At 41.0% G+C, this 23,460-nt stretch overlaps 1 protein-coding gene across 3 annotated transcripts in view; it reads left to right on the forward strand.

Annotated features, from left to right (window-relative positions):
* Positions 1-23,460, forward strand: part of LOC128656174 (GRB10-interacting GYF protein 2) — a 556,473-nt gene that overhangs the window by 43,989 nt on the left and 489,024 nt on the right. For all 3 annotated transcript variants that reach the window (XM_053709919.1, XM_053709921.1, XM_053709920.1), the window contains exon 2: positions 1,248-1,433. In XM_053709919.1, coding sequence (XP_053565894.1) covers positions 1,334-1,433 — 100 coding nt within the window. In that variant the 5' untranslated portion in view covers positions 1,248-1,333. The remainder of the gene's footprint in view (positions 1-1,247; positions 1,434-23,460) is intronic.

The raw sequence follows: 23,460 nt of genomic DNA on the forward strand, positions 1-23,460 counted from the left end.
AGTGTGGCAGCTATGTGGAAAATCGTTGTGAATATGGGAAATAATTTTATGGTGTTAACTGCAATATATTTGAGATTTCAAACATTGTTGCATTTGACACAAGCCAGTTATTATTAACCAAACACCTTAGACTGGAAGCACTTTTTAATAAGATCCATTTACTTAAAAATCATTCCTATGTGTTTGAGTGACATACTGAGACTTTATAACCTATCCAGCAATGAATAGGTAAAAATGTCTGCCATAAACATTGTCCAGACAGAGTTCTTGACCCTGTGTTCTCCCCCCCTGCCGAATAGTGGCTACATCACAAAGCTTCCGACACACTATCCTGTTCTCTTTTTCCATAAACAGTACTTTTGGCTACAACTCAAAAATGCCCCACTAATGAGGCTAGGTAGTATTCAGAGCTTTTCCCAACTGCTGCTGAGAAGTTGTAAGACTTTGGGGAAATTATGATTATATTAAATTTAATTGTGATGTATGGGGAGGGTGGTGAACTGCTCAAGAAAGGGGTGAGGTTTGTTTTACTGAAAATAAGGGCAATATCTTTAATAGTTTTTGGATGGTTGAAATGTGTGTTAGACTTTTAGTTGGCATTAATATAGGACAACCATGTGAAAAAATGAGGATTAAAAATATTCCATACCATGTAGTTACATGTGTGTGAGACTTATTGTGTTTTATTAAAGAAAAAACATAATAATAAAATGATGTAAAGGAACTTGGTTTCTATTTACAAGTCAAACCACTTGATATGATTATAAGCTTGATTAAAACATATGTGCAACGTTTGAATAAAAAAATACTGTGATTGTTTACTAAGATGACTGGCTGTGACTTTAAAAAAAGGCACTTTTTCATTCTAATCAAAACATAAGTTTAAAGGGACAGTAAACACTTTGATTTTGTAATATAACTTTTTTTGATCAGGTGTAGTGTCACAAATCTGTCCTTAATTGACTTCAGCAGAGCGATGAAATGCAAAACCATGAAGAGTTTTCCCAACATAATGACCATGGTTCGTTAATTCTACTAAAGAAACCAGTCTGCATTAGATCCTCCAATTAAAGCTAGTAGTGGGTGTAGTATGACATTGAAAAACAATTGAAGCAAACAAAGTGATAATGCAATTCACAGATTTTTAAACTCAGCCACTATGTAAGTTTATTGTAAGACTACAGAAGCATCTTGTAATTGCAAGGTGTTTGCCATCCCTTTTAAATTTTAGTGATCTCTTCTTGTAGGCCGACAAACATTCGAAGATGGGGGCACAGTGCCAGCTGGGAGAAAGCAGGAATTCATCCGTTCAGAAAGTGTAAGTTGGCGTAGCATGCGAGAGGAGCTGAATGGTGAGGAGGAGGAAGGTGGTGGTGTGTGGAGGACAACGGCACCTAGAAGAGATGGGGAGAGGTGGCGTGCACATAGCCCAGGTGAGTTCCGAGGACAGTTTTTAAAGTTTGTCATTTTGTGCAGTGGATGAGTAAGAAATTGTGCTTTTACCTTTGTTTTATATTTATTGGACTGGTAACCTTTTCATTTACATACAAATATTTATGTATAAATAAATGCATATAACTAGAGCAACTTCACAGGTACAATAAGCACCATTTAAAGTCATATAGGGAGGCTGTGGGTTGGATTGAAGCACTGGAGGGGCATTGGTGAAGTATTTGGGCTTATCCTCTTTTGGCCATCAGCTAAAAATTTTATTTTGTGTTTGCTGCTTATAATATATATAAATATATATATATATATATATATATATATATATATATATATATATAAATATATATATATATATATATATATATATATATATATATTCCACAATGATACACAATCATTACAGTGACAGCATAAACACAGAGGACAAAGGAAAATTTCAATATCACCCTTTATAAATTAAGACCAGTAATGCATTACATATCCACGTTATGGCTAAAATGAGACTATTAAGATTTTAATTTCTCTTGTTAAGTGTATCCAGTCCACGAATCATCCATTACTTATGGGATATTCTCCTTCCCAACAGGAAGTTGCAAGAGGATCACCCACAGCAGAGCTGCTATATAGCTCCTCCCCTAACTGTCATATCCAGTCATTCTCTTGCAAGCCTCAACCAAGATGGAGGTCGTAAGAGGAGTGTGGTGTTTTATACTTAGTTTATTCTTCAATCAAAAGTTTTTTATTTTTAAATGGTGCCGGAGTGTACTGTTTATCTCAGGCAGTATTTAGAAGAAGAATCTGCCTGCGTTTTCTATGATCTTAGCAGAAGTAACTAAGATCCATGGCTGTTCTCACATATTCTGAGGAGTGAGGTAACTTCAGAGAGGGAATGGCGTGCAGGTTTTCCTGCAATAAGGTATGTGCAGTTAATATTTTTCTAGGGATGGAATTTGCTAGAAAATGCTGCTGATACCAAACTAATGTAAGTAAAGCCTTAAATGCAGTGACAGCGACTGGTATCAGGCTTATTAATAGAGATGCATACTCTTATAAAAATGTAATATAAAACGTTTGCTGGCATGTTTAATTGTTTTTATATGTATTTTGGTGATGAAACTTATTGGGGCCTAGTTTTTTTCCACATGGCTGGCTTAAATTTGGCCTAGAAACAGTTTCCTTAGGCTTTCCACTGTTGTAATATGAGTGGGAGGGGCCTATTTTGCCATTTTTTTGCACAGCAAAAATTACAGACACAGACATCCAGCTTCTTCCTGCATGATCCAGGACATCTCTGGAGGGCTCAAAAGGCTTCAAAGTCGTTTTTGAGGGAGGTAAAAAGCCACAGTAGAGCTGTAGCAGTTGTTGTGACTGTTTTTTTTTTTTTTTTTTTTTTTTTAAAGTTTTTGTCTTTTATTATTTTTTGGGTATTAAGGGGTTAATCATCCATTTGCAAGTGGGTGCAATGCTCTGCTAACTTGTTACATACACTGTAAAAATTTCGTTAGTGTAACTGCCTTTTTTCACTGTTATTTCAAATTTTGACAAAATTTGTGTTTCTTAAAGGTGCAGTAACGTTTTTTTATATTGCTTGTAAACTTGATAAATACTATGCGGTGCCGGTGTGTACTGATGTTTTTCCTATACCTAAATGGCTTACAGAAATTATTAGCAAGGAGTGGGATAGACCGGGTGTGCCTTTTTCCCCACCTCCTATATTTAGAAAAATGTTTCCAATAGACGCCACTACACAGGACTTATGGCAGACGGTCCCTAAGGTGGAGGGAGCAGTTTCTACTTTAGCAAAGCGTACTACTATCCCGGTTAAGGACAGTTGTGCTTTTTCAGATCCAATGGATAAAAAAATTGGAGGGTTACCTTAAGAAAATGTTTATTCAACAAGATTTTATTTTACAGCCCCTTGCATGCATTGCGCCTGTCACGGCCGCGGCGGCATTCTGGTTTGAGGCCCTGGAAGATGCCATCCATACAGCTCCATTGACTGAAATTGACAAGCTTAGAACACTTAAGCTAGCTAACTCATTTGTTTCTGATGCCATTGTTCATTTGACTAAACTAACGGCTAAGAATTCCGGATTCGCCATCCAAGCGCGTAGGGCGCTATGGCTTAAATCCTGGTCAGCTGACGTGACTTCGAAGTCTAAATTACTCAACATTCCTTTCAAGGGGCAGACCTTATTCGGGCCTGGTTTGAAGGAAATTATTGCTGACATTACTGGAGGTAAGGGTCACACCCTTCCTCAGGACAGGGCCAAATCAAAGGCCAAACAGTCTAATTTTCGTGCCTTTCGAAATTTCAAGGCAGGTGCAGCATCAACTTCCTCCGCTTCAAAACAAGAGGGAACTTTTGCTCAATCTAAGCAGGCCTGGAAACCTAACCAGTCCTGGAACAAAGGCAAGCAGGCCAGAAAGCCTGCTGCTGCCTCTAAGACAGCATGAAGGAACGGCCCTCTATCCGGCGACGGATCTAGTAGGGGGCAGACTTTCTCTCTTCGCCCAGGCGTGGGCAAGAGATGTTCAGGATCCCTGGGCGTTGGAGATCATATCTCAGGGATATCTTCTGGACTTCAAAGCTTCCCCTCCACAAGGGAGATTTCATCTTTCAAGGCTATCTGCAAATCAGATAAAGAAAGAGGCATTCCTACGCTGTGTGCAAGACCTCCTAGTTATGGGAGTGATCCATCCAGTTCCGCGGACGGAACAAGGACAGGATTTTTATTCGAATCTGTTTGTGGTTCCCAAAAAAGAGGGAACCTTCAGACCAATTTTGGATCTAAAGATCTTAAACAAATTCCTCAGAGTTCCATCTTTCAAAATGGAAACTATTCGGACCATCCTACCCATGATCCAAGAAGGTCAGTACATGACCACAGTGGACTTAAAGGATGCCTACCTTCACATACCGATTCACAAAGATCATCATCGGTTTCTAAGGTTTGCCTTTCTAGACAAGCATTACCAATTTGTAGCTCTTCCCTTCGGGTTGGCTACAGCCCTGAGAATCTTTACAAAGGTTCTGGGCTCACTTCTGGCGGTTCTAAGACCGCGAGGCATAGCGGTGGCTCCGTGTCTAGACGACATCCTGATACAGGCGTCAAGCTTTCAAGTTGCCAAGTCTCATACAGAGATAGTTCTGGCATTTCTAAGGTCGCACGGTGGAAAGTGAACGAGGAAAAGAGTTCTCTATCCCCACTCACAAGAGTCTCCTTCTTATGGACTCTTATAGATTCTGTAGAAATGAAAATTTACCTGACGGAATCCAGGTTATCAAAACTTCTAAATGCTTGCCGTGTTCTTCACTCCATTCCGCGCCCTTCGGTAGCTCAGTGTATGGAGGTAATCGGCTTAATGGTAGCGGCAATGGACATAGTGCCATTTGCGCTCCTTCATCTCAGACCGCTGCAATTATGCATGCTGAGTCAGTGGAATGGGGATTACACAGATTTGTCCCCTCTGCTAAATCTGGATCAAGAGACCAGAGATTCTCTTCTCTGGTGGTTGTCTCGGGTACATCTGTCCAAGGGTATGACCTTTCGCAGGCCAGATTGGACAATTGTAACAACAGATGCCAGCCTTCTAGGTTGGGGTGCAGTCTGGAATTCCCTGAAGGCACAGGGATCGTGGACTCAGGAGGAGAAACTCCTTCCAATAAATATTCTGGAGTTAAGAGCGATATTCAATGCTCTTCTGGCTTGGCCTCAGTTAGCAACACTGAGGTTCATCAGATTTCAGTCGGACAACATCAAGACTGTGGCTTACATCAACCATCAAGGGGGAACCAGGAGTTCCCTAGCGATGTTAGAAGTCTCAAATATAATTCGCTGGGCAGAGTACCACTCTTGTCACCTGTCAGCAATCCATATCCCATGCGTGGAGAACTGGGAGGCGGATTTTCTAAGTCGTCAGACTTTCCATCCGGGGGAGTGGGAACTGTTTGCTCAGTTGATTCATCGTTGGGGCAAACCAGAGTTGGATCTCATGACGTCTCGCCAGAACGCCAAGCTTCCTTGTTACGGATCCAGGTCCAGGGACCCAGAAGCGACACTGATAGATGCTCTAGCAGCGCCTTGGTTCTTCAACCTGGCTTATGTGTTTCCACCGTTTCCTCTGCTCCCTCGACTGTTTGCCAAAATCAAACAGGAGAGAGCATCGGTGATTCTGATAGCACCTGCGTGGCCATGCAGGACTTGGTATGCAGACCTAGTGGACATGTCATCCTTTCCACCATGGACTCTGCCTCTAAGACAGGACCTTCTGATACAAAGTCCTTTCAATCATCCAAATCTAATTTCTCTGAGACTGACTGCATGGAGATTGAACGCTTGATTCTATCAAAGCGCAGCTTCTCTGAGTCAGTCATTGATACTTTAATACAGGCATGAAAGCCTGTTACCAGGAAAATCTACCACAAGATATGGAGTAAATATCTTTATTGGTGTGAATCCAAGAATTACTCATGGAGTAAGGTTAGGATTCCTAGAATGTTGTCTTTTCTCCAAGAGGGCTTGGACAAAGGATTATCAGCTAGTTCCTTAAAGGGACAGATTTCTGTTCTGTCTATTCTTTTGCACAAGCGTCTGGCAGAGGTTCCAGACGTCCAGGCATTTTGCCAGGCTTTGGTTAGAATTAAGCCTGTGTTTAAACCTGTTGCTCCCCCGTGGAGCTTAAACTTGGTTCTTAAGGTTCTTCAAGGAGTTCCGTTGGAACCCCTTCATTCCATTGATATTAAACTTTTATCTTGGAAAGTTCTGTTTTTGATGGCTATTTCCTCGGCTCAGAGAGTCTCTGAGCTATCTGCCTTACAATGTGATTCTCCTTATCTTATTTTTCATGCAGATAAGGTAGTCCTGCGTACCAAACCTGGGTTTTTACCTAAGGTGGTTTCTAACAAGAATATCAATCAAGAGATAGTTGTTCCATCATTGTGTCCTAATCCTTCTTCAAAGAAGGAACGTCTTTTACATAATCTGGACGTAGTCCGTGCCTTGAAGTTTTACTTACAAGCTACTAAAGATTTTCGTCAAACATCTACCCTGTTTGTCGTTTACTCTGGACAGAGGAGAGGTCAAAAAGCTTCGGCAACCTCTTTCCTTTTGGCTTCGGAGCATAATACGCCTAGCCTATGAGACTGCTGGACAGCAGCCCCCTGAAAGGATTACAGCTCATTCTACTAGAGCTGTGGCTTCCACCTGGGCCTTTAAAAATGAGGCCTCTGTTGAACAGATTTGCAAGGCCGCGACTTGGTCTTCGCTTCACACTTTTTCCAAATTTTACAAATTTGATACTTTTGCTTCTTCGGAGGCTGTTTTTGGGAGAAAGGTTCTTCAGGCAGTGGTTCCTTCTGCTTAATCCTGCCTTGTCCCTCCCATCATCCGTGTACTTTAGCTTTGGTATTGGTATCCCATAAGTAATGGATGATCCGTGGACTGGATACACTTAACAAGAGAAAACATAATTTATGCTTACCTGATAAATTTATTTCTCTTGTAGTGTATCCAGTCCATGGCCCGCCCTGTCCTTTTAAGGCAGGTCTAAATTTTAATTAAACTACAGTCACCACTGCACCCTATGGTTTCTCCTTTCTCTGTTTGTTTTCGGTCGAATGACTGGATATGACAGTTAGGGGAGGAGCTATATAGCAGCTCTGCTGTGGGGGATCCTCTTGCAACTTCCTGTTGGGAAGGAGAATATCCCATAAGTAATGGATGATCCGTGGACTGGATACACTACAAGAGAAATAAATTTATCAGGTAAGCATAAATTATGTTTTTTTTGCACAAGAACAGTATTTTGACAATTGTATTGAAATATGTAATTTATATTTTATATATTAAATGTATATACTGTGCAAACATATATTTTAGTTTTTTTTTTTCATGCATTTCAGAACTTTTAATATAATAATATTTATCAACTAATTGCCTTTCCATTTACCTGTTGATATTACATAAGACAGTGTTATACCACACTGTTCCTCCGGATGGCATCGGTTTACTGTTAATTTGTATTGCATTCCTACACAGGGAAAACGGTTTCCTCCTTCATATTTATAACATTAAAGACATTCAGAACATTCAATTTTAAACAATTTTACCAAAATTGGAATCCTTTGCTTTAGGAGCAGCAGTGCACTACCGAGAGATAGCTGAACACATTGGGTGAGCCAGTAAGAGGCAAATATGTTCAGCCACCAAAGTAGCAGCTACCTCCCAGTAGTGCATTGCTGCTGCTAAATGAATCTAGGTGTGCTTTTCAACACACAATACAAATAATACAAATAGAACAAAGCAAATTGGATAATAGAAGTGAATAGAAAAGCTTTCTAAAATTACATGCTGTATTTGAATCATAACAGTTTAATTTAAACTTTCTTGTCCATTTAAAGGGCATTAAACAGAAATTGGAAGCAGCAGGAAATAACCTTCATATCTAGAAGTAAATTTAATTGAAAAAAAAGTAGCTTTGCTGTGAAAATGAGTAGTTTTTTTTAGCTTTTTCTTTACTCTGTCTGTCAGTTAAAAGAGCCTTGCTAATGAAATGCAACCTTATTCATGTATATGGTGTATTTAAGTGCATCATTGTTCACATGTGGGTAGTAGAAGAAACGGGGGGGGGGGGGGTTAGCACAGATTCTGCTTTATTATAATTGATTAATCATTTTTAATCATTTTAAAATATTTTTTAATGCTATTTTTTATATAGTAACATAGGTAAGGTTGAAAGAAGATAAAAAGTACATGAAGCTCTACATTTACATATCCTTTTATCCTTGGTTTTATAATATATAAACCTACCAATTGAATACACAGTAATACTTTATATTGCTCCCTATTTTTATCTATTGTATTAGCAGTCACTATCTTATAGAGAGAGTTCCATGGTTTCATTACTCTTACAGTCAAACCTTTTTCTTACTAGCAGTTAAAGGGAAAGTCTATTCCGAAATAAACTTTAATTATTCAGATAGGGCACGCCATTTTAAACAATTTTCCAATTTACTTTTATCACCAATTTTGCTTTGTTCTTTTGGTATTCTTAGTTGAAAGCTACACCTAGGAGGTTCATATGCTAATTTTTAAGCCCTTGAAGGCCGCCTCTTCTCTCAGGGCATTTTGACAGTTTTTCACCAGAACACTGTGCTCACGCACGTGGAGTTCCTAGGAGCCAACACTGATTGGCTAAAATTAATGTCTGTCAAAATAACTGAAATAAGGGGTCAGTTTGCAGAGGCTTAGATACAAGATAATCACAGAGGTAAAAAGTGTATTTATATAACTCTGTTGGTTATGCAAAACTAGGGAATAGGTAATAAAGGGATTATCTATCTTTTTAAACTACAAACATTCTGGTGTAGACTGTCCCTTTAAATATCCTTTCCTGTGATCTTCATATGCATGTATTGTATTTGTCTTACAGGTTGCTTCCTGGCTTTGATAACTACCTTTTAGTTTTGTGTTCACAACAACCTTTCAGAACGTTTCCTGCCACCTCTGTTTTGCCTGGTCTTGCCCCATTTAAGTAATAGGTAGTATGTTTAATTTTGCTTTTAAAATGCAAAATCTTAGTTATCCATATTAAATCTCCTTTGCCATTTGCCAGCCCGTACTTCCAATTTTTGGAAATCACCTTGGAGGGCAATTATATCTTCCTCTTGCCTAATCTCCTTACAGAATTTAGTATAGTTTGCAAGGATTGAGATTTTGTATAATAAAGAGCCACTTTTATTTAGAAACAAATAACACTTTTTTAAAAAAAAAAAAAAAAAAGCAATTTTGATACATACTTTTTATTTTATCAACTGTCAGCTCCCTAAACAATGCATCTCCTTCCTACTCTTATTGGTAGTAATATGCACCATAACTGCAGGATCAATCCCACACCCATCCTGTAGTTTAACACTATCCAGCTACTTTTCTGACTATCTTGCTCTGTACCAGCTCCATCCCAAGCACCATGAATATAACCTGCTCAGAATAATCATTTTCCTTTCAAAAGTATACATATCCTACACTGCTCACATGTATTCCTCTAGAACAGTGTTTTTCAACCAGTGTGCCGTGAGAGATTCTCAGGTGTGCCGCGGCAGACTGACAACAGTGCGGGGTGTTTGTGAATGAATGTCAATATGTCATGTATAGTTTGTAGGAGGCATGGCAGCACAGTACAGTGTGTATGTATGTGTATGTGTGTATATATATATATATATATATATATATATACACTGTATTAGGCTACAATGTGTGATTTTGTAAAATTTTGGGATGGTGTGCCACGGCAAAAAAAAGGTTGCAAATCACTGCTCTAGAATGCTAATACAAGTGGCAGTAATCACATTTGCAAGAAAGACAATAGTGCACGCTGGATGAGATTTGCACCTTGCATATTTTAACCTCCCTTATATGCCAAACACTGCACATACTCACAACTTTATTCAGAGATGTCGGCTTAAAAGGGACATTGTACTCAACAATGTAATGTGTTCCCAGTGGTCCTTTTACCAGCTGAAGTGTATTTAATTGTTTGCAAATAGCTACTTTACCTTTAACATACATATAAGCAGGTCTGCTTTACTTTCCTAAGTGATGAGGAATAAAACAGCTACTTAATTTAATACTCTGCAGTAGGTATAACAAGTAATTTAGATCACATTAATTGGAAACGCATTTTATAGTACAGTGTCCCTTTAAGTGATCATAATAGTTTCCCACATACAATTTATTAACCCTGCAAATACCTTCCTACCCTGCTGCATAGACCACAGTAATCCCTCACATGTACCTATATACAGCAGCTAGTTGTTCTTTATGAGCGCACACACACACACACACACACACTTTATACAACTATCAAAAGCCCCTCCACGAGCACTGGTGCAACACAGCAGAATTTTTATTATATTGTGCATCTATTAAAGACACAGTTATTATACAAACACATACACATGGACCTTAGTAATACATTTTGTGCAATTTTTTTTTTTTATTTAAAATCGAGCAGCAGCTTTATGTAAGTTGTTCTTATATGAAATACTTATGTATAAAGAATTTAAGTACCTGACATGTCTTGTTAGAGAGGGATCTGATAACAGCTGCCAAAAGCTTAGAAAGAAACTAAGCAAACTGATGCAGATTAAAAATGTGAATTATAATATGCTCTTTGTTTAAGCAATCATGATTAAGGCGTAAAATTCCAGTGGTCAGAAACCACAAAAAAGAATTAAATGGTACCTCCCTGTCTTATACACACACAATAACTCAATGGTAGTGCAGCAGTAGTTTAAAGGGGCATTAACCTAAAAATGTAACTCCTCTAAGATTATACATAATTAAAATGAAAACCTATGCAATGCACTTTTATTAGATTTAATGAGACAGAGCGATTAATATATGGATAGGAAATGAACTGTCCCTATTCATATGTATACAATTGTAAAGCTCAGAACATGTAACATGTGGAACCTTTTCACTCTAAGAGCCAATTATAATTTTTAGACCATCAAGGGGCGCAAAAATTGTATACTTCTATATTAAAGGGAAACTAAAGTTAAAATTTCAAGAACCATGCAATTAAAAAAAAATATATACACTTTTGAATTTGCTCTATTAGCAATTGTGCAGTCTTTTTTTATATGCCCACTTTTTGAGGCACAATTTCCTATTGAGCATGTGGAAGACTACTTTACAGTGTAAATATATATGTCTGTGCTTGGATGTCTCATGATGCAGGGGAAGTTGAAGGGGACAAAATGTTGACATTTTCCAGAATAAAATTTACAGCTCATTTGAAATTACTTTTACATAGTCATTTTTATTATGCAGTTGTACTGTATTTAATTGACCTTTTCCATACCTCATAACAAACTTCAGTTGATTAAATCTTTAGCCAGATAAGGACCACAAATTAATTTAAAGGGACATAAACCAAAAAATGTTCTTTCATGATTCAGATAGAACATACAATTTTAAACTTTCCAATTTACTTATATTATCAAATTTTCTTTGTTTTCATTATTTGTTGATATCAGGGATGTAAACTCAGGAGTGTATGTGTCTGCATCACTATGTGGCAGCAGTTTTGCAACAATGTTATACATTAGTAGGAGCACTAGATTTCCTGTCATGTAGTTCTTCTGGCCTGTGCACTCTACCTTTCTAGGTATCTCTTCAAATAAAAAATAACATGAGAACAAGGAAAATTTAAAGGAAATTTAATAGTAGAGGTACATTTGAAAAAAAATTAATTATCTAGCTGAATAATGAAAAACCTTTTTATCTTTCATGCCCCTTTAATTTTTCAAATGTTAAGCAATAAGCCACATTTTATACACATTATCTTTGAGAACGAGCATCTTAATTATAAATACTTATTCACATTTGTAATTTTCATTGAATCTTGCTTTAGAAGACATCACTTTAGGGCAAGGGTTTTTAAACCTGTCCTGAGGCCTCCCTAACAGGCTAAGATTTTCAAGATATATTAACCTAAGTAATCCTGAAAATCTGGCCTGTTAGGGAGGCACAAGAACAGGTTTAAAAACCACTACTTTAAAAACCCCTGCTTTATGGGATTTATTTTTGGGATGAAATAGAGGTAGTTTAGGGAATTAGTGGGCTCTATGCTGAGTTTTATTGGTGAGTTGCAATAACTATGAAGTAAATCTTATAATTTCTTTTTTAAGACACAATGAGTCCACGGATCATCTTAATTACTAATGGGATATTCACCTCCTGGTCAGCAGGAGGAGGCAAAGAGCACCACAGCAGAGTTGTTAAATAGCTCCTCCCTTCCCTACCACCACAGTCATTCTCTTTGCCTATGTTAGTGATAGGAAGTGGCAAAGTGAGGTGTTAGTTTTAGATTCTTCAATCAAGAGTTTATTATTTTTAAAGTAGTACAAGATTGTGCTGCTTTGTTCTGGGGTGTAGCCGTAGTCCATATCAGTCTCTACAGTAGAGCTTTGGTGACTTTAGAGCAATGAGAATTTGTGGGACATAATTCTCACTGCGCCTCCCATACTGATGCTGCCCTAACACTGAAAAACTGAGGGATTTTACTCAGGACTTTAGTTTATTTACAGGGCCATGAGAGGGAGAGGACCTCCTAAACCTGGGAACTGCCTTGCTGCGAGGCAGAAGATGAGGTAAGTGCTAACTTTATTTCTGGGGAGAGAAGGATCTCAGAAAAAGTTTGGGCACTTTATCAAGTTAAGCCTCATTGGACTTGGACTTGGACTTAGTTTCTCCTTTTCTGTTAGGAGACATTATGGCAGTTAGTATACAGGCACTGGGTGACTTGTGTTTCTTCTCCTGGCGGTCTCATGTAATAATGAAGCCGGCAGGGAGATTTTCTCATGTGTTCTTATATTGAGTATGGCAGAGTGTGTGCTCTAAGGAGTTTTCTCTGGCAGATAGAGCCTTTGCACTGAACAGCTATCTAAACTGAAGCTGTTCAGTCTGTTTTCTTGCTCAGTGTGAGTGTTTGCTCTGGATGGGTACAATTCGTCCCTTTGCTCCCGGTGCCTTTGCTTGGCTAATGGTGACCGGGAGATCACATAGGAACTGTGTAGGGCTGCGCGATTATTCGCATTTGTGATTTAAAACCGCGATTAATCGCCGTGATTTTAAAACAGCGAGAGTTTGCGATATTTTGTTAAATAAAAAAAATCCTCAGAAGTGACTGTAATATTATACAAACACACATTTGTAAAATGGCTGTTTCTCTTGTTAAGTGTATCCAGTCCACGGATCATCCATTACTTGTGGGATATTCTCCTTCCCAACAGGAAGTTGCAAGAGGATCACCCACAGCAGAGCTGCTATATAGCTCCTCCCCTCACTGCCATATCCAGTCATTCTCTTGCAACTCTCAACTAAGATGGACGTAGTAAGAGGAGAGTGGTGTATTATAGTTAGTTTTTTAACTTCAATCAAAAGTTTGTTATTTTTAAATGGTACCGGAGTGTACTGTTTCATCTCAGGCAGCATTAGAAGAAGAATCTGCCTGTGATTTCTATGATCTTAGCAGAAGTAACTAAGATCCATTGCTGTTCTCACATATTCTGAGGAGTGAGGTAACTTCAGAGAGGGAATGGCATGCAGGTTTTCCTGCAATAAGGTATGTGCAGTTAATATTTTTCTAGGGATGGAATTTGCTAGAAAATGCTGCTGATACCGGATTAATGTAAGTAAAGCCTTAAATGCATTGATAGCGACTGGTATCAGGCTTATTAATAAATACATACTCTTATAAAAGTATAATATAAAACGTTTGCTGGCATGTTTAATCGTTTTTATATATGTTTGGTGACAAAACTTATTGGGGCCTAGTTTTTTTCCCACATGGCTGGTTTGATTTTTGCCTAGAAACAGTTCCTGAGGCTTTCCACTGTTGCAATATGAGTGGGAAGGGCCTATTTTAGTGCTTTTCTGTGCAGCTAAAAATACTGACAGAGACATTCAGCTTCTTCCTGCATGATCCAAGACATCTCTGAAGGGCTCAAAAGGCTTCAAAGTCGTGTTTGAGGAGGGTAACAATCACAGTAGACTGTGGCAGTTGTTGTGACTGTGTTTAAAAAACGTTTTTGTCATTTATTATTCAGTTTTTGTTATTAAGGGGTTAATCGTCCATTTGCAAGTGGGTGCAATGCTCTGCTGACTTGTTACATACACTGTAAAAATTTTGTTAGTGTAACTGCCTTTTTTCACTGTTATTTCAAATTTTGTCAATTTGTTTCTCTTAAAGGCACAGTAACGTTTTTTATATTGCAAGCTTGCTAGTCTCATTGCTAGTCTGTACAAACATGTCTGAAACAGAGGATACTTGTTCATTATGTTTAAAAGCCATGGTGGAGCCCCATAGGAGAATGTGTACTAAATGTATTGATTTCACCTTAAACAGTAAAGATCAGTCTTTATCTATAAAAGAATTGTCACCAGAGGGGTCTGTCGAGGGGGAAGTTATGCCGACTAACTCTCCCCACGCGTCGGACCCTTCGCCTCCCGCTCAAGGGACGCACGCTAATATGGCGCCAAGTACATCAGGGACGCCCATAGCGATTACTTTGCAGGACATGGCTGCAATCATGAATAATACCCTGTCAGAGGTATTATCCAGATTGCCTGAATTGAGAGGCAAGCGCAATAGCTCTGGGGTTAGACGAGATACAGAGCGCGTAGATGCTGTAAGAGCCATGTCTGATACTGCGTCACAATATGCAGAACCTGAGGACGGAGAGCTTCAGTCTGTGGGTGACGTCTCTAAATCGGGGAGACCTGATTCAGAGATTTCTAATTTTAAATTTAAGCTTGAGAACCTCCGTGTATTGCTTGGGGAGGTATTAGCTGCTCTGAATGACTGTGACACAATTGCAGTGCCAGAAAAATTGTGTAGGCTGGATAAATACTATGCAGTGCCGGTGAGTACTGATGTTTTTCCAATACCTAAAAGGCTTACAGTAATTATTAGTAAGGAGTGGGATAGGCCCGGTGTGCCCTTTTCCCCACCACCTATATTTAGAAAAATGTTTCCAATAGATGCCACTACACGGGACTTATGGCAGACTGTCCCTAAGGTGGAGGGAGCAGTTTCTACTTTAGCAAAGCGTACCACTATCCCGGTTGAGGACAGTTGTGCTTTTTCAGATCCAATGGATAAAAAAATTAGAGGGTTACCTTAAGAAAATGTTTATTCAACAAGGTTTTATTTTACAGCCCCTTGCATGCATTGCGCCTGTCACTGCTGCGGCTGCATTCTGGTTTGAGGCCCTGGAAGAGGCCATCCATACAGCTCCATTGACTGAAATTGTTGACAAGCTTAGAACTCTTAAGCTAGCTAACTCATTTGTTTCTGATGCCATTGTTCATTTGACTAAACTAACGGCTAAGAATTCCGGATTCGCCATCCAGGCGCGTAGGGCGCTATGGCTCAAATCCTGGTCAGCTGATGTGACTTCAAAGTCTAAATTACTCAACATTCCTTTCAAGGGGCAGACCTTATTCGGGCCTGGTTTGAAAGAAATTATTGCTGACATTACTGGAGGTAAGGGTCATACCCTTCCTCAGGACAGGGCCAAATCAAAGGCCAAACAGTCTAATTTTCGTGCCTTTCGAAATTTCAAGGCAGGTGCAGCATCAACTTCCTCTGCTTCAAAACAAGAGGGAACTTTTGCTCAATCCAAGCAGGCCTGGAAACCTAACCAGTCCTGGAACAAAGGCAAGCAGGCCAGAAAGCCTGCTGCTGCCTCTAAGACAGCATGAAGGAGCGGCCCCCTATCCGCCAACGGATCTAGTAGGGGGCAGACTCTCTTCGCCCAGGCGTGGGCAAGAGATGTTCAGGATCCCTGGGCGTTGGAGATCATATCTCAGGGTTATCTTCTGGACTTCAAAGCTTCTCCTCCACACGGGAGATTTCACCTTACAAGATTATCTGCAAACCAGATAAAGAAAGAGGCATTCCTAAGCTACGTACAAGATCTCCTTGTAATGGGAGTGATCCATCCAGTTCCGCGGACGGAACAAGGACAGGGGTTTTATTCAAATCTGTTTGTGGTTCCCAAAAAAGAGGGAACCTTCAGACCAATTTTGGATTTAAAGATCCTAAACAAATTCCTCAGAGTTCCGTCATTCAAGATGGAAACTATTCGAACCATTTTACCCATGATCCAAGAGGGTCAGTACATGACCACAGTGGACTTAAAGGATGCCTACCTTCACATTCCGATTCACAAGAATCATCATCAGTTCCTGAGGTTTGCCTTTCTAGACAGGCATTACCAATTTGTAGCTCTTCCATTCGGGTTGGCTACAGCCCCAAGAATTTTTACAAAGGTTCTGTGCTCACTTCTGGCGGTCCTAAGACCGCGAGGCATAGCGGTGGCTCCTTACCTGGACGATATCCTGATACAGGCGTCAAGCTTTCAAATTGCCAAATCTCATACAGAGATAGTTCTGGCATTCCTGAGGTCGCATGGGTGGAAAGTGAACGAAGAAAAAGTTCTCTATCTCCTCTCAGAAGGGTTTCCTTCCTAGGGACTCTAATAGATTCTGTAGAAATGAAAATTTACCTGACGGAGTCCAGGTTATCAAAACTTCTAAATGCTTGCCGTGTTCTTTACTCCATTCCGCGCCCCACGGTGGCTCAGTGCATGGAAGTAATCGGCTTAATGGTAGCGGCGATGGACATTCGCGCGCCTGCATCTCAGACCGCTGCAATTATGCATGCTCAGTCAGTGGAATGGGGATTACACAGATTTGTCCCCTCTACTAAATCTGGATCAGGAAACCAGAGATTCTCTTCTCTGGTGGTTATCTCTGGCCCATCTGTCCAAGGGTATGACCTTTCGCAGACCAGATTGGACAATTGTAACAATAGATGCCAGCCTTCTAGGTTGGGGTGCAGTCTGGAACTCCCTGAAGGCTCAGGGTTCATGGACTCAGGAGGAGAAACTCCTCCCAATAAATATTCTGGAGTTAAGAGCAATATTCAATGCTCTTCTGGCTTGGCCTCAGCTAGCAACACTGAGGTTCATCAGATTTCAGTCGGACAACATCACGACTGTGGCTTACATCAACCATCAAGGGGGAACCAGGAGTTCCCTAGCAATGTCAGAAGTCTCCAAGATAATTCGCTGGGCAGAGACTTACTCTTGCCACCTGTCAGCGATCCATATCCCAGGTGTAGAGAACTGGGAGGCGGATTTTCTAAATCGTCAGACTTTTCATCCGGGGGAATGGGAACTCCATCCGGAGGTGTTTGCTCAATTGGTTCTCGGTTGGGGCAAACCAGAATTGGATCTCATGGCGTCTCGCCAGAACGCCAAGCTTCCTTGTTACGGATCCACGTCCAGGGACCCAGAAGCGGCACTGATAGATGCTCTAGCAGCGCCTTGGTTCTTCAACCTGGCTTATGTGTTTCCATCGTTTCCTCTGCTCCCTCGTCTGATTGCCAAAATCAAACAGGAAAGAGCATCAGTGATATTGATAGCGCCTGCGTGGCCACGCAGGACCTGGTATGCAGACCTAGTGGACATGTCATCCTTTCCACCATGGACTCTGCCTCTGAGACAAGACCTTCTAATACAAGGTCCTTTCAATCATCTGAATCTACTTTCTCTGAGACTGACTGCATGGAGATTGAACGCTTGATCCTATCAAAGCTTGGCTTCTCCGAGTCAGTAATTGATACCTTAATACAGGCACGAAAGCCTGTCACCAGGAAAATTTACCACAAGATATGGCGTAAATATCTTCATTGGTGTGAATCCTAGAATTACTCATGGAGTAGGGTTAGGATTCCTAGGATATTGTCCTTCCTCCAAGAGGGTTTGGACAAAGGATTATCAGCTAGTTCTTTAAAGGGACAGATTTCTGCTCTCTCTATTCTTTTACACAAGCGTCTGGCAGAAGTTCCAGACGTTCAGGCATTTTGTCAGGCTTTAGTTAGAATTAAGCCTGTGTTTAAACCTGTTGCTCCTCCATGGACCTTAAACTTGGTTCTTAAAGTTCTTCAAGGGGTTCAGTTTGAACCCCTTCATTCTATTGATATCAAACTTCTTTCATGGAAAGTTCTTTTTCTGATGGCTATTTCCTCGGCTCGAAGAGTCTCGGAGTTATCTGCCTTACATTGTGATTCTCCTTATCTGATCTTTCATTCAGATAAAGTTGTTCTGCGTACAAAACCTGGGTTTTTACCTAAGGTGGTTTCTAACAAGAATATCAATCAAGAGATTGTTGTTCCATTATTATGTCCTAATCCTTCTTCAAAGAAGGAACGTCTTTTGCATAATCTAGACGTAGTCCGTGCTTTGAAGTTTTACTTACAGGCTACTAAAGATTTTTGCCAAACATCTAACCTGTTTGTTGATTACTCTGGACAGAGGAGAGGTCAGAAGGCCTCGGCAACCTCTCTTTCTTTTTGGCTTCGGAGTATAATCCGTTTAGCCTATGAGACTGCTGGACAGCAGCCTCCTGAAAGGATTACAGCTCATTCTACTAGAGCTGTGGCTTCCACCTGGGCCTTTAAAAATGAGGCCTCTGTTGAACAGATTTGCAAGGCTGCAACTTGGTCTTCCCTTCATACTTTTTCCAAATTTGATACTTTTGCTTCTTCGGAGGCTGTTTTTGGGAGAAAGGTTCTACAGGCAGTGGTTCCTTCTGTTTAAGTTCCTGCCTTGTCCCTCTCATCATCCGTGTACTTTAGCTTTGGTATTGGTATCCCACAAGTAATGGATGATCCGTGGACTGGATACACTTAACAAGAGAAAACATAATTTATGCTTACCTGATAAATTTATTTCTCTTGTAGTGTAGTCAGTCCACGGCCCGCCCTGTCCTTTTCAGGCAGGTCTAAATTTTAATTAAACTACAGTCACTACGGCACCCTATGGTTTCTCCTTTCTCAGCTTGTTTCGGTCGAATGACTGGATATGGCAATGAGGGGAGGAGCTATATAGCAGCTCTGCTGTGGGTGATCCTCTTGCAACTTCCTTTTGGGAAGGAGAATATCCCACAAGTAATGGATGATCCGTGGACTGGATACACTACAAGAGAAATAAATTTATCAGGTAAGCATAAATTATGTTTCTCTTGTTAAGTGTGTTCAGTCCACGGGTCATCCATTACTTATGGGATATATTCTCCTTCCCAACAGGAAGTTGCAAGAGGATCACCCAAGCAGAGCTGCTATATAGCTCCTCCCCTCACATGTCATATCCAGTCATTCTCTTGCAAGTCTCAACAATGAAGGAGGTCGCGAGAGGAGATAGGAGTTTTTTACTTAATTATTCTTCAATCAAAAGTTTATTTTAAATGGCACCGGAGTGTGCTGTTTTTTCTATCTCAGGCAGTATTTGGAAGAAGAAACTGCCTGCGTTTTCTATGATCTTAGCAGGCGTAACTAAGATCCACTGGCTGTTCTCGACATTCTGAGGAGTGGGGTAACTTCAGAACATGGGAATAGCATGCGGGGTCCCCCGCAAATGAGGTATGTGCAGTACAATATTTTCTGGGAATGGAATTGACTAAGAAAACACTGCTGTTACCCTATGATGTAAGTACAGCCTTAAATGCAGTAGTAGTGACTGGTATCAGGCTGATAAATGTATGCACAGTAGAGTTATTTTCTAGGGACTAGAATTTGACTGAGAAAATACTGTTAATACTGAATTAATGCTTAAGCCTTATCTGCAGTGGAAGCGACTGGTAGCAGGCTTAGTGATAACTTTGCATGACATTAAAAGAAGTTTGTTTTTAAAACGTTTACTGGCATGTTATTCGTTTTGTGAGGTACTTTGGTGATAAATCCTTTTGGGCATGAATTTTTTTTTCCACATGGCTAACGTATATTTCTGCATAGAAACCGTTATATCAGGTCTCCCACTGTTGTAAATGAGTGGGAGGGGCCTTTTTTAGCGCCTTGTTGCGCAGTTAAAATTCTAGCACAGTCTTCCTGCTTCTTCCTCCTTGATCCAGAACGTCTCTAGAGAGCTCAGGGGTCTTCAAAATTCGTTTTTGAGGGAGGTAATCAGTCACAGCAGACCTGTGACAGTGTGTTTGACTGTGATAAAAACGTTAAATCTTAATTTGATATCTGTTTTTTTGGGTACTGAGGGGTTAATCATCCTTTTGCTAATGGGTGCAATCCTCTGCTAATTAATACATTTAAAGAATTGTTGACTATAACTGAATTAGTTCTTTGTTATTCAACTGTGTTTTTAAGAAAGCGCTGCAGCGTTTTTTATATTGCTTGTAAACTTATTGAAAGTAATTTCCAAGCTTGCTAGCTTCATTGCTAGTCTGTTTAAACATGTCTGATACAGAGGAATCTGCTTGTTCATTATGTTTAAAAGCCGATGTGGAGCCCAATAGAAATATGTGTACCAATTGTATTGATATTACTTTGAATAAAAGTCAATCTGTACCGATAAAGAAATTATCACCAGACAACGAGGGGGAAGTTATGCCGTCTAACTCTCCTCACGTGTCAGTACCTTCGTCTCCCGCTCGGGAGGTGTGTGAGATTGAGGCGCCAAGTACATCAAGGCCCTTACAAATCACTTTACATGATATGGCTAATGTTATGAAAGAAGTATTATACAATATGCCCGAGTTAAGAGGCAAGCGCGACAGCTCTGGGTTAAGGACAAAGCGCGCCGATGACACGAGAGCCATGTCTGATACTGCGTCACAATTTGCAGAACATGAGGACGGAGAGCTTCATTCTGTGGGTGACGGTTCTGATTCGGGGAGACCGGATTCAGAAATTTCAAATTTTAAATTTAAGCTTGAGAACTTCCGCGTGTTGCTAGGGGAGGTGTTAGCGGCTCTGAATGATTGTGACACGGTGGCAATCCCAGAGAAATTATGTAGGCTGGATAAATACTATGCGGTACCGGTGTGTACTGACGTTTTTCCTATACCAAAGAGGCTTACAGAGATTATTAGCAAGGAGTGGGATAGACCCGGTGTGCCTTTTTCCCCTCCTCCGATATTTAGAAAAATGTTCCCTATAGACGCCACCACACGAGACTTATGGCAGACGGTCCCTAAGGTGGAGGGAGCAGTTTCTACTTTAGCCAAGCGTACCACTATCCCGGTGGAGGATAGCTGTGCTTTCTCAGATCCAATGGATAAAAAATTAGAGGGTTACCTTAAGAAAATGTTTGTTCAACAAGGTTTTATATTACAGCCTCTTGCATGCATTGCACCTGTCACTGCTGCAGCGGAATTCTGGTTTGAGTCTCTGAAAGAGGTGATTCGCACAGCACCATTGGATGAGTCTTTGAGCAAGCTTAGAACCCTTAAGCTGGCTAATGCGTTTGTTTCGGATGCCGTAGTGCATTTAACCAATCTTACGGCTAAGAATTCCGGATTCGCCATACAGGCGCGCAGAGCGCTATGGCTTAAATCCTGGTCAGCAGATGTAACTTCTAAGTCTAAACTACTGAACATTCCTTTCAAAGGGCAGATCTTATTCGGGCCCGGCTTGAAGGAAATTATTGCTGACATTACTGGAGGTAAGGGACACACCCTTCCTCAGGACAGGGCCAAATCAAAGGCCAAACAGTCTAATTTTCGTGCCTTTCGTAATTTCAAGGCAGGAGCAGCATCAACTTCCTCCGCTCCAAAACAAGAAGGAACTACTGCTCGTTACAGACAGGGTTGGAAAGGCAACCAGTCATGGAACAAGGGCAAGCAGGCCAGAAAGCCTACTTCCGCCCCTAAGACAGCATGAAGACAGGGCACCCTTTCCGGAGACGGATCTAGTGGGGGGCAGACTTTCTCTCTTCGCCCAGGCTTGGGCAAGAGATGTACAGGATCCCTGGACGTTGGAGATTATATCTCAGGGATACCTTCTGGATTTCAAAACTTCTCCTCCACAAGGGAGGTTCCATCTGTCAAGGTTATCAACAAACCTAGTGAAGAAAAAGGCATTTCTACAATGTGTACAAGACCTCTTAGTGATGGGAGTGATCCACCCAGTTCCGTGAACGGGACAGGGGCAAGGGTTTTATTCAAATCTGTTTGTGGTTCCCAAAAGAGAGGGAACCTTCAGACCAATCTTAGACTTAAAGATCTTAAACAAATTCCTAAGGGTTCCATCGCTCAAGATGGAAACCATTCGGACCATCCTACCCATGATCCAAGAGGGTCAATATATGACCACAGTGGACTTAAAGGATGCCTACCTTCACATACCGATTCACAGAGATCATTATCGGTACCTGAGGTTTGCCTTTCTAGACAGGCATTACCAGTTTGTAGCTCTTCCCTTCGGGTTGGCTACGGCCCCGAGAATTTTTACAAAGGTTCTGGGCTCACTTCTGGCGGTACTAAGACCACGAGGCATAGCGGTGGCTCCGTACCTAGACGACATTCTGATACAAGCGTCAAGTTTTCAGAATGCAAAGTCTCATACAGAGATAGTTCTAGCATTTCTGAGGTCGCATGGGTGGAAAGTGAACGTGGAAAAGAGTTCTCTGTTACCACTCACAAGGGTCCCTTTTCTAGGGACTCTTATAGATTCTGTAGAGATGAAGATTTACCTGACGGAGTCCAGGTTATCAAAGATTCTCAATGCTTGCCGTGTCCTTCACTCCATTCCAAGCCCATCAGTAGCTCAGTGCATGGAAGTAATCGGCTTAATGGTCGCGGCAATGGACATAGTGCCATTTGCGCGCCTACATCTCAGACCACTGCAACTATGCATGCTAAGTCAATGGAACGGGGATTACTCAGATCTGTCCCCTTTGCTAAATCTGGACCAGAAGACCAGAGATTCTCTTCTCTGGTGGTTATCACGGGTTCATCTGTCCAAAGGAATGACTTTTCGCAGACCAGATTGGACGATTGTAACAACAGATGCCAGCCTACTAGGCTGGGGAGCAGTCTGGAACTCCCTGAAGGCTCAGGGATCGTGGACTCAGGAGGAGAAACTCCTCCCGATAAACATTCTAGAATTAAGAGCAATATTCAATGCTCTTCTAGCTTGGCCTCAGTTAGCAACACTGAGGTTCATCAGATTTCAGTCGGACAACATCACGACTGTGGCTTACATCAATCATCAAGGGGGAACCAGGAGTTCCCTAGCGATGTTGGAAGTCTCGAAGATAATTCGCTGGGCAGAGTCTCACTCTTGCCACCTGTCAGCGATCTACATCCCAGGCGTGGAGAACTGGGAGGCGGATTTTCTAAGTCGCCAGACTTTTCATCCGGGGGAGTGGGAACTTCACCGGAGGTATTTGCTCAACTGATTCATCATTGGGGCAAACCGGATCTGGATCTCATGGCATCTCACCAGAACGCCAAGCTTCCTTGTTACGGATCCAGGTCCAGGGACCCGGGTGCGGTGCTGGTAGATGCACTAGCAGCCCCTTGGGTTTTCAACATAGCTTGTGTTTCCACCTTTTCCGTTGCTACCTCGACTGATTGCCAGGATCAAACAGGAGAGAGCATCTGTGATTCTGATAGCGCCTGCGTGGCCACGCAGGACCTGGTA

Source organism: Bombina bombina, chromosome 4 (assembly GCF_027579735.1).
Source record: "Bombina bombina isolate aBomBom1 chromosome 4, aBomBom1.pri, whole genome shotgun sequence".
Taxonomy (NCBI): Eukaryota; Metazoa; Chordata; class Amphibia; order Anura; family Bombinatoridae; genus Bombina; species Bombina bombina.